Consider the following 12,283-nt stretch of genomic DNA (forward strand, 5'->3'; position numbering starts at 1 on the left):
GAGAGTAAAATACCATCACAGCGCTCGTGAGTGCCAGACGGGTGTTCTCTCCTCTGCCTGCTAATGCCCATGAACCACACACACAGACGCCCTGAACTAAGAGATCAACAAATGCAAGAGACATAAATACAGGAAAACTAAACAATGCTTTTATTTAGTGAGAAACAGGTGGTAAATGACAGCCAGCTGAAATTCACACTCTTAAATAGAATAAAAAGGAAGAATATAGACATCACAGTGATGAATTTCACAAAAGGTGACAGATTTCCACGCAGACCAACGGGACACTTAAAAGCAAGAGGTCACAGTATTCGTGGCCGATTTGTACCCAACTAGGTTCTCTAAGCTCAGGAACATTTAAAACCTTACATCTGGGCACCACAACTGTAAGAATGCCACTCAGTCGATTAAACCTTCTAAGTGCTATACCTGGGTACTTTTTTCCTAACATTATTTTCCCCCAACATTTAGAATGTCATGTTTCATGTTCCAGTAGTAATCACACACAGGATTAAAAGCCCAACCAACCAAGAAAATGTCATTCTTTCTATAAAGAAAGAAAAATTAAAGGTGTGGACATTTTGTACAATTGTTGCAGAACAACCAAAGCAATTCCAAAATATCTTGCTCACTATACAGAAAGGCATGGCTCATAGAACCACGTATGTAGAGCGACAGCAGTTGAATATCAATCTTTAAAGGGTAGGCAAGGCTAAACACTGTACACAGCTCTGGGGCTCTCTGCTAGGCTAGCGCATGCCCAGAATCTGTCTGCTTTTCAGTTGGTAATTTTTTTCAATATCTGACAACGCTTGAGCACGGAGCTGAGCAGCATGAAGCCTTTTCTTCAGGTCTTTGCACTTGGATTTGGAGGTGAACAGACTCTCAGAATTCTCACTCCTCATGATGTTCTCTTTACTTTCCCCACTGAAATGAACTTTCTTCTTAATTATTGAGGATGGAAGATCGAAAAGTTCTTTAGAAAGAAAAGAGAAAGGGTTTTAAGTTCAACTCCTCCATATTTATCAGACTTCTCAAAAATATTTATTCTTTCAGTTCACATTTGAAATCTGGGGACCTGTGTGATTTTCTCTGGGATAGGAGGTTAGGGGCATGATGCTGGGAGAAATCAATTCATTTTTTAACCCACAGCATTGAAAAACAATTCTGGAATGTGCCAAGGAACGTAGTCTCTTAACAACCAACTCTTCTTTCAAGGTTAAGTGCATTGAGGATTACAGGCCACAATGTAAAACTTCTGGAAATCAATGTGATTTATCTCTATTCTTGAAAGCAAGTGCTATTCTACCTAGAACACATAACTTCCACAAAAGTAAGGAAGCAGAAGCTCTTTTTTTTTTTTTTACAGAGAACACCTATCGTTTTGGTTAAATACTCAAGAACACTTATTTCAAAGCAGCTTAATTGAGCAGAAACTTGTTTCAAAAAGAACCTAGGCAAATACAGCATGGAAACGGTAATTCAAGTTAATGGTGTAGTGAAAAATGTGAATTGTGTTTTTTACATGAAGAAAAATGTACTTGAAGTGGCTACACTATTAGCTACTGACGGAACTATCTGGGGGTTGGGGACTTGCAGTTTTGAATTCCAGAAACCTTCTATTTTTCCTTTGTGTTCATTTAAAGGAACTATGTTCAAATATTTACTGAGCTCTTTGTATGGGACATTGTGGACCAAACAAAGGTCCCATTTTCGTAGGAGGAGACAGACCATAAACAAGTAAACAAGCACATAGGAGGAATATTTGAGGTGATATGGGGGGGGAAATAACAATGAGAGAGGGAGACAGAAGGGCTGGGTGGTGTTTGCAGGGGTGAAAGCTGCATAATAAGGTGACTTTTGAGCAGAGACTTGATGCAAGGGAGGAAGTGAGAAGCCAGGTCTCTCTGGAGGAGATGCTCGAGGCCCAAGAAATGGAAAGGCCCTGGGGTCGGGGTCGGGGCAGGCTGCAGAGAGAAGCGCTGCCTTCCAATTGTCCTGGGACTTCCCACTTCATACATCGTGCCTGTTCCAGCTGCAAAGCAGACTCAGTGGCTTTTGGACCTTGATTCTACTGTTTCAGAGATGTCCACCTTTATTATCACAAATATCTGTCTTTATAAACTGACAACGTACACTGTAAATCTGACGAATGGGGTAGTTTTAGAAGAAAGAAGTGTTTAGAAAAAGAATTCGTATTTCACTAAGTAGAACATGAGTTCACATTTCATTAAATAGACTAGGAGCATTTACAGAGACGCTGCTGCTGACTGGGATGATTTTGATGTATCTCACTCTGATCCAAATTTTATAGCCCGAGGGCAGGGAGAGGCTATTTCCAACTGTCCTGAGTGCACAAGGGCACCCACTCATCCCTGCTTTGTTGTTTATGACTGATGTGCTCAGTGCTTTCAGTGCTCACTGCCGTCAAGTAGCTCCTAGCTCTGGGGTGGGGGGTGGGGGTCCTTGATTCCTACAGCTCATTTTAAGTGTTCGCCATGACTTGCATCGAGGTTGACACACCTCTCTCTCTCTCTCTCTCTATACACCTATTTCTGTATCCTATACTGAAACACATCATCCTGCTCTAGCTCTTTTCAGCCTTTGTTCGAAGACTCTCAGGGCAAGAAGTAAATAAGCTCTTTCCCCGGAGGAGCAGACCCGGCAGGACCTTCGAGAATTCTGGACAACGGGTTTGATGCATGAATCTCACCCAGATAAAAATGTCTCCTCGCTCTACCACAGTGATCATAATTTCAGCCTATTTTGTCTTTGTGGGTGGCATAAAGAGAAAAGCTGGAATAAACATTCTAAAAATACTGAAATGGTAGGTAGCAATATTGAGAAAAACGATATTTCCAAAGAGATGACGCCCAAGTTTTATATAATTCTTGTTTCATTTACTTCCATCACTTAGCTCTCTAATGTTGTTATAACCATCAAACTAACTTAAGTAGGTTTTTTGGTCTGTTCCAGATACAAAACGCTGCCATGCTCACTGAAGTGACCGGATTATCTCTCAATTCCAGATGGAAAGGACAGTCTTCACCCGTGCTGCCCTCCGTGGCGGGAGGGGCCGTAAGAACTGCCTAAGTTTCACTGGAAACTTCAGATACACAATTTTTAAAAGCAACAAAAACACTCTATAAAAAATAATTTGTGTCATAAAAGAAATTTAGAGAAAAGAGGTTTAGCACTGTGCATTTTCTATCATCTTCAAGAGCAGATTAAGCTGGATGGAGAGTATCTGTGGACTGGAGAAGGCCCGTGCACCCCAGCTGCGACTCTCAGAGCACAGCGGGGGCACAGGGCCCACAGAGGCAGGGCCCTGTCTGCACACGACACGGAGGAGCGCGAGGAACACAAACAGCGCACGGAGATACCAACCAACCGAATTTCGACAAACACACGTTTCAATGTGAAGGGGTCTTAGCAAAGATCCAAAAGCGATGGCTTATTCTACGGTCGGTTTATCACCCCTCATAAGCCATACTTTGTGTAAAGGAGGTGGCACGTATGATCTGCTCACATGGCAGGAGTAAAATGCTGGGATTTCTGCTTCAAAATGGAGAGAAACGTCGAGTTTTGATAATATACCGAGAGAAAAATCTGAAATGCACGATATTTTTAAGAATGTCCTAACTTTTAAAAACAAGTATCAAAAAACATGCAGTTTGATGAGGTAAATAAAATTGAAGACGAAATCATGACGACTCATTGCCTCAAGTCTATGAACCCATGAAGTAAATCACTGCTATCACAGAATCATTATTTCCATTGAAATGTGTACAGTCAATGAACTCCAACTTAAAATGGGAAATTTCATCAATTAAAAGGGCTACCAAAGCCCCACGGCACCAATACTGGTGCCCTTCCTTCCTCTGTGGGGCTTCTGTTGGCGGAGCCGATTCTCATACCTGGACCGCTCCCCAGACACAGGAACTTCTGCTCCTTCAGGAGGCTGTAATTCTTCAACAGACTTTCTGCCCTAGCCAGCTTGTCCTCTGCCAGTCTCTCCCGAACACAGAGCTCCCGTTCCTTCTCTTTAAAAAGGCAAGGGGACAAGAACGATGTTAAGCAGAGGCTGCGGGTAGAAGACAGTTCACAATTGGTCATCGCGCCGCTTCTCATCACTAAGACCAGCGCACCTCACTGGCGCTGGGTAAGTTTTCTTACCAGAAACCCCGGGCAACCTGTTGTGCTAGGTTTTAATTCAGCACTTCAGTGTGTGGCGTGCTGTCTTAGGCTTTCTCGTAAGGACCGGTTTAAGCACAAACACGAAGTTAGTATCAACCTTTGGTCATGTTGTCTGAGAGGAACTCATTTGGGAAAATAAACAACTAAAGTCATCTCTGCTCTCTACTGAGAATGGGCAACGGTCCGTTTTCTGGGCATTACTGGACCACACAGAACAAACCCTCCTTCTTCTTCTGGGTGAAGAGAAAAAAACCACAACTCAGTTAGGAGGTACTTCTTTAGATTAGCAACAAAGGCCATTTTTTAATCCATGGCCCAGAATTCAGAAAGTTCAGATTTCAGTTGCTGTAAGAAACTACAGAACACTGGGGAAAGTTTTAATAAAAGGATTGTTTGTTTTACAAAATCTTTTGACAGAAGCATCAAGAAAAGGTTTCTGGGTAAGCACAGGTTATACTTCCGCAGAAAGCGTATCTCAAGGTATTATACGACCGTCATGGGGAACGACCATCATCAGGAAGTAAAAACGGACGAATGCGTTGGATGCTTGTAAGTTCATTTAAACAGAAACGTATCTATAGTCTGCACTGGGCATGAAGCTGCAGAAGCAAACTCTGGTGACCCGCGAGGGTGGCAGGAGACGGTCGTAATTCCCTCCCTCGTCCCTTAATGTTGACAAGAAGCCTCACGGCTGTTACTACCCTGCATCAGGCAAAAACCTGGGTAGCGGCTCGTACTTGAGGCGAGTAGACGACTTTCAACATCAAGAACTCATTAGCACCTGATCAGTTAATCCTCATCAGAATGTTTTACGGACCCAGAACACCTTGTGCTCTACTGAGTTGCCCGAACATATCGAGTCCCCCACGCGACAGGATTTTACACCTGGACTGTGCTGGATCAGTCACAGCAGAAATTGAAAGTGATGGCTTTTATTACGGAGGGCAGCAAATGCGAAAACCCTCTCTTACAATGCAAAAAAAATTAGGGTATAAACCTATGAAGGAAGGGAAAGAAAAAGTAGCTCCGCAGGAATGTGTAACGGCTACTGCGTTAGGGTCATCTCCGTCAGCAACCAACGGTCAGAGCGACCGAGCTCAGAAAAGGAGTCTCAGCAGGAAGGTGCCAGCACGCTTCATTTACTATTTTACAAGACGTACTTTGGTTTCTCAAGTATTTGGAAGAATGTTCTAGTAGAACACACAAGTGTCAAATACTCCTTTCAAACAGTTCACACACATCAAAAGAACCCTCCAGAGCTCTCTGGAGCTCTGCCCCCATTTGGACTTACGCTCCAGCCTTTCTTCTCGAGCTTTGAGGGCTCGCTCTCGCTCCTGTAGCTGCAGTTCCTTTAGTTTCAGCTCTCCCAAGACAGGGCTGGAGTCCTGCAACTTCTCTGGTTCTAATCGACGCCCTCTTCTCTCGGGATTTCTTCTTTGCTCTTCCGCAACCAAGTCTGCTATCAAAGGATTCTCAAGAATTTCTTCAACAGAAGGTCGGTGGTAATCCTGGGGGAAAAATGTTCAGTGTTATAGTCAGATTTCATAACACGATACTCATCCTAAAAGAGCAGGTCCATGAAAAACGGCATACATTTCCAAGACGAAAGGAAGGACTCCTTTATGGATGGGTCTTAAAACACCTGGTAAGGTTAAGTTCACTGGGGGCTTTATTAACCCATGAGGTTCTGGGTCCACAAGGTAATGCAGATGTGAGCTTACCTTTGTTCCCCCTTAGCCTTTCTAAAAAAAGTTCAATTCCTGAGCTGCTGCTTGGTGGCCCTGTTAGGTCTGCTCTAAGGCATGCCCCACCCTTGCATCTCTACTACTACTTTAAGTGAGATCCTCTCACTGACCTTCAGTCCTGTTAGGTCACCATTATCCTTCTTTGTAATTCCATAGCATTGAACTCCTGCTTTACATCAACCTGACCCTAGGACATCTCCCTCCCCATCCCATGGCCAGATTTTTTCCACCTAATCTCTTTATTTCCCCTCGATTCTTTCTAGCCAGCCCTCCCCAACCCCATCTCTGGTCTCTAATCTCTCATTTGGAGAGAGAAACAAGGTAATGAAGTCATTTGTGGCCCCTTCCCTTGCCACCTGCCACACTGAGGTAGACAAGGGGACTGAGGATTTGGAGCTTTTCTGCAATCTTGCTTTGCTACCATCTGTTAGCAGGGCAGAGAGAGGGAGGAGACATAAAGAGAGCACAGAAGGTAGGCCAGCAAGGAGGCACAATTTGCCAAATTTACATGTTTTCACTCGCGTTAACAGAGTAGATTTAGTTAAGGAAATACAGCTAATGCTTCTTCAGTCTCCATGCTCCAAGAGAGAAAATATACTACTCCACAATGTAATTGAGAGATAGAAACAGACAATATAATCTTATACTCTTTACCTTTAAATTTAACATCCTTGTAATAATGTCATTCAATTCATCAGAGTAACGATAGGGAATTCGCCTGAATTTGCCTTCTCTAATCTTCCCAGCTAGTTCTTTCTGGTTGAAAGCTGTAAATGGAGGCCTGGGGGAGAAATGTTTTTAATGTAAAAATGAAAATACGGAATAGGAACCAAATCAAAAGCACAGTTTAAGCTCCAATTTGTATATATGCTTCTTCTGGGATTGTCCTCCTCAGCTAAGTTGCCCAACCTTGGCATTAGACATCTAGGGTCATATGTTTGTTAGGGGGGCTGTCCTATGCATCCTACTATGTTTTGCAGTATTGCTGGCCTCTATTCATGAGATGCCAGTAGCTGTCCCTAGCTGTGACATCCAAAAATGTCTCCAGACTTTATCAAATGTCCCATGGAGGGCAAAACTGTTTCCCCACTCCCTGGCTGAGAACACTGCTCTATAGTTTAGAAGGGGAAAAAAAAAAAAGGAAAAGAATGGGAGCTCTTTCTTGTTCTCCAGACCCCCAGACCTCTCCCCTAGATTTCTGTTTCATTTCCATAGGCCTGACCTATGTGCTCTCCCCTTGAGCTAAGCACCAGTCTAGCAAGGGATGCATCTAGCCAGGTTAAAAGTGTGAACCAGCCTCAGGGCTGGTTCTAATTTGCAAATAATTTTTTAACCTGCCCATCTATCTTAATTTTAACCCAAGGTATGAGTCTTTCAGACTTGAATACATATGGACGCTCAAAAAGCTGAACCCAGTGAAAGGTGACAAGCCTCTGTGACTGTAAACTTCAGACCAGAAATCTGTCTTCATCATACTTACATTAATGCACACAATTCATACAGCAAACAACCTAGTGACCAGATATCTGATTTCTCATTGTAGGACATGCGATTCATTTGTTCCTAAAGGGGGAGAAAAGGGTAAAAATGTAAGAAGAGTTAAAAGTTTATATTGTTTTAAAACTTACAAAATGACGTGAGACAAAAATGGAAATTTTAAGTTTGGTAATATTGACCCAGAGCAAAAAAAAAAAAAGGAAAAAATTTTATATTATAAATATTTTATATCTGTAACAAAAATATCAAATGCAAAAGGCTCATTCAGTTTATGTCAGATCTTGTATCATAATAACAAAAGATAGTACTTTGTATTTTATCTTCAAATTTATAATGGAGAAAAGGTAATGATCTTATCCTAATATACTTTGTCCCATATAAATCAATCACTTATTTTTCATTCACAAATGTTATTGTGTTACAATAGATCAGGTGCTGATAATTCAAACCTCTACCCTCAAGGCATTCATAATCTAGAAACTCCATTTTAAAAGAACCAGAGAAAATTTCAGAATAACCAAAACATATATCTGGCCCACATTTAAGTGATATAGACATAAAATGGCTAATTGAATTATCCATTTACATATTTTCCCCTTAGTCCACAGTATAAATCACAGTATCAACTACGATTCTCATTTTCTAGTTTAATCATTTGCCTGTCTCCCACACATACAGTAATAGTCTACCATAGTTCTTATTCTCAAGAGGGCACAGAATCAAGTACCAAAACCTTCAGGAAGCTTCTTAGTGTTTTAAACTCCCAGCAGGTGAGTCTGATACCACTTCCTGACAATTAATGCATTAGGGAGGGATGCACTGATCTGATTACAAGGGCAGGAGGGAAAAGGAACAAAAGAATTACACAGGTTTCAAAATTTTCCAAGAACCACTTCTGGATAATTTTCCTTTATGTTAAAGGCTTTTCTATTTGGAATCTGATACACTGAGAAAATGACACAGTTCTGGCAATGTCTAATCTTAGTCAAAAACAAAACTGTTAATTTGCAAAGTTTTATACTATAGTCAGATTGGTGAAAATAACAAAAAGATTTGGAAAATCCTGGAAATGTTTATGAACTGCTAAAAAAAAAAGTGAATAAATCTCCATCTTGATCTGCTCAGATTTCATATACAACACATCGGTGAGAGCACATACTGCTGCAAGCTTTTCAAGAGCCACCAGGTAGGGGCGCCTGGGGGGCTCAGTTGTTGAGCGTCTGCCTTCGGCTCAGGTCATGGTCCCAGGGTCCTGGGATCGAGCCCCGCATCGGGCTCCCTGCTCAGCGGGGAGCCTGCTTCTCCCTCTCCCACTCCCCTCTGCTTGTGTTCCCTCTCTCGCTGTCTCTCTCTGTCAAATAAATAAATAAAATCTTTAAAAAAAAAAAAAAAAGAGCCACCAGGTAATATCTAGAGAGTCATAAACAGTTCATATCCTTTTCTCTGGCAATTTAGTTCTGAGAGCCACATGCCAAGGAAATAACCAAAAAGGAAGAAAGAACAATTCACACAAAGGCATGCAGAGCAGGGCTCCTTAGAAGGGTAAGAAATGTTGGAAACAAAATATCCAGCAACAGAGGGAAGGGATACATAAGGTGGGTGGGCTTCAGCTCCATTGCCAGAAAAGGCAACAAAAAAACCACACAAATACACGGAGCTACCACTTTAAAAACATGTTCTCTGAAGTGAGATCTGAATCTGCATGCACAAGAATCATCTAGAGAGTCTGTTAAAAGGCAGAGTCCAAAATGAAAAGTGGAAGGCGGGTGGAGGGAAGCAGAGTACAAGAACCGGGTTTGGGGCCCAGGACTCTGCATTTTAAACAAACCCTCCAAATAAGTCCAAGCTGGTGTACAGGACCCATGGCACTTTGGGAAATGTTGCTCTTGAGGCCAGAGACAAAACCCATTTCATCTTTGTAATCCCAGCACTTGGCACATGAAAGTCATTCAATAAAAGCTTCTCTTTAGGGGCGCCTGGGTGGCTCAGTCGGTTAAGGGTCTGACTCTTGGTTTCAGCTCGGGTCATGATCTCAGGGTCCTGGGATTGAGCTCTGAGTTGAGCTCTGCACTCAGCTGGGAATCTGCTTGAGATTCTCTCCCTCTCCCTCCGCCCCTCCCTCCACTCATGCACTTGCATGCTCGCTCTCTCAAATAAATAAATAAATCTTAAAAAAAAAAAAAGCTTCACTTTAATTGCTCATATAGAGGAATTTAACAGTTTGATGATCCATCTGGAAAAATGTAAATTTAAAATGAGCAACATTATTAATTCTTGGCTATTGTATATTACTAAGCAAACAAATGAACAAAACCTCAATTTTCCTGCATTTGAATGCTTAGCATTAGGATGTTTAAAAAGTATCTAAATTCTGAAGTACTTACAGGAGACATGTAATAGGGTGTGCCAACAAATGTTTTTGCAAAACTCGTATCATGGTTTAATATTCTAGCTAGCCCAAAGTCCCCAAGCTTAACGTTTTGCTTGCCATCCAGAAAAACGTTGGCTGGTTTCAGATCCCGATGCAGCACGGTATGGCCACCATCGCTTCGTCTGTGACATTCCTTTAGGGCCAGAGTCAACTGAGTCATCACTCGAAGAACAAACTCTTCATCTAAGTATTGTCTGAAACCAAAGCAGTTATACAGCATATAACTTCTGAACAAAACCGTTAAAAAGATGGGATAATGTGAAGTATCTAGTTTTCAAAGTGTACAAATAGGGAAATAAACTCTTATTTTCAATATGAGATATGGGTGTTGATTCACCAGGGATTTTCTAAAGTACTGAGGATCCACTAAACAAATACAAGTACAATCTCCCACATTACTAAGTACTTGATCCCCAATCCTACAACAGGATGCTTAACAGAAATGAAACTTGGCCCATTCTCAGCTTAAGTTTAAAAGATTAATTTACCTTTCCTTTGTTCCCTTTGTAATTACGCTAGCCAGGTCCCCTCCTTCGCAATATTCCATTACAATGTACAGTGTTGTGTTGGTTCGGTCAATAATTCGATCATAGTAACGGACAATGTTTGGATGTTTCAGTTCACGAAGTAAATTCACTTCAGAAACAAGCATCTGTTTCTCAACTTCTGTCATGGAGCCATAGTCAAGTTCTTTCCAAACTAATATCTGAAGTAAGAATTTCCAAGGTATGAATGAACTCATTGTACTCAAAGACAAAGAATGAACATTCTAAAATTAAAAAATTTTTTAAAAGTCACTTCTCTATTAAATAGCTCACACGGTCATTATCATCTAATTTAGTTCAATGAACTTAGGAACCCCTGCGTCTATTTTCATAACTTTGCCCTAAATTTCAAGCAGTAAATGATGCAATGGGAGAGGGGGGGATGAGGCACTTTAGGCCTCCTCCAACACCCTACCCTCAGTTGCTTTGTGGCAGGTTGGTAGAAGGTACTTTGGTCAAAGCTGGAGCAGAGATAGTCAAAGTTCCTAATCATTCCAACCAGTCAAACTTTTCCAGGGTGAGAGACCTTGTAGAGATCTTGTAAAGATCCCTCCATCAGCAGTCAGGCAGTTTCCTCTCCATTGTTTCTTCCTGTATAAGATCTACCCACACAACTGGGAAATAAGAATCCAATAATCCGAAGAATGGGTATTTTAAATGAGTTCTGACTGCACGACAAAATCTCCAGGTTCTGCTGGCCCTGCCTCTTTCCCATGTCCAAGAGGACTACTCTACTCTGAAAAGACCTCAAGACTCAGCTACCTGTCACTAATGGGAGGCCCTTAGCAAGTCAAAGCAGGAAAAAGGAGGAAAAGGGAAGAGAAAGGAAAAAATAGATCTCAAAAGACGCACTCTCCCAGCTCTTGAGCGACCCAGGGCAGACACAGACCTGGAAGAGACGAACTCTTCCAGGCACCCCGCCTTGAAGACCCACAGCCCCAGGCCTCTCGCTCCCCCGCCATCCCAGGGGCCGAGGACGCTCGCCGCAGGCGGGCGTAACCGCTGCAGGGGCGGAGACAGGGAGGTGGCCCGCGCTCACCTTGCCATCGCTCTTCCTCCGGATCTTCTGGCAGCGGCCATAGGAGCCCGAGCCAATGGTGTACAGCACCTCGTAGTCCTCCGCCCGAGTGGGCATGGCGCGGCCCGCCGCAGGTCTCCTGCAGGTCACTCCGCCGGCTCGGACTGCGAGCCACACTACCTATGTAGCCGCTCCAGTCTCCAGCCCGGTTTAACCGACGCGGGCCCTGTCCTGGCAGCCTATTGGCCCGCGGTGAAGTCGCTTCGCCTCTCTGATTGGTTGAAAGAACACAACATCCTAGGCATCTTGGGAAAGACGTATCGCTAGGCAACCGCGTCGGCGTCTCTGTCGGCGTCGGCCTCCCCTCCCCCGCCCCGCCCCGCGCCCTCGTCGGGAGAAAGGGGTGGAGCTAAACCAAAAGGAGGCGGGGGATAGAAAGCGGGTGTAGGCGGGTCTCCGCAAGTCTGTCCCTCCCGCTGAGGTCGCCAAGGTAATCGAAGTCCGGAGACCTCTCCTTGGGTTTCTTTGCACGCTGCCGCCACCAGCTACCTTCTGACCTTTGCACTCTGACCCCTCACAATACCCACTCTCTTCTGCACACGCCCTCCTCTTAGGTTCCTGAACGCTGAGCCTTGGCGGGGTCACTGAAGACGTGCTGGGAGCTGAGTGCTGGGATGCAAAGTACAGAACCTCTTACTAAAGCGTGAACGAGTGCAGACCATGGTTGGGGACTGTGCCAAGCACTTTACATGTGTTGTCTCATTTATTCCTCAACACAAACCTATAATGCAGGAATTGGTGTTCTTTCCCATGAGGAAACAGAAGCACAGAAGAGTTAGATTAGTTGCTT

The 12,283-nt window shown here is 43.3% G+C and overlaps 1 protein-coding gene across 1 annotated transcript; it reads right to left on the reverse strand.

Annotated features, from left to right (window-relative positions):
- Positions 1-223: 223 nt before the first annotated feature.
- Positions 224-11,635, reverse strand: NEK2 (NIMA related kinase 2). The gene is made up of 8 exons (XM_021682537.1): positions 11,455-11,635; positions 10,359-10,576; positions 9,824-10,064; positions 7,423-7,505; positions 6,597-6,723; positions 5,489-5,705; positions 3,918-4,043; positions 224-976 (listed from the first exon to the last, which is right to left on the reverse strand). The coding sequence occupies exons 1-8, from the start codon at positions 11,548-11,550 to the stop codon at positions 750-752; spliced, it is 1,335 nt and encodes a 444-aa protein (XP_021538212.1). The 5' UTR covers positions 11,551-11,635; the 3' UTR covers positions 224-749.
- Positions 11,636-12,283: the final 648 nt, after the last annotated feature.

Source organism: Neomonachus schauinslandi, chromosome 6 (genome assembly GCF_002201575.2).
Source record: "Neomonachus schauinslandi chromosome 6, ASM220157v2, whole genome shotgun sequence".
Taxonomy (NCBI): domain Eukaryota; kingdom Metazoa; phylum Chordata; class Mammalia; order Carnivora; family Phocidae; genus Neomonachus; species Neomonachus schauinslandi.

Coding starts and splice junctions, on each gene's coding strand:
- NEK2 (XM_021682537.1), bottom strand. CDS start 11,550: ATGCCCACTCGGGCGGAGGACTACGAGGTGCTGTACACCATTGGCTCG. Junction 5,706..6,596: donor CAAGGATGTTAAATTTAAAG/GTAAAGAGTATA, acceptor TTTTTCCCCCAG/GATTACCACCGACCTTCTGT. Junction 977..3,917: donor GTGTCTGGGGAGCGGTCCAG/GTATGAGAATCG, acceptor TTCTTTCTAAAG/AACTTTTCGATCTTCCATCC.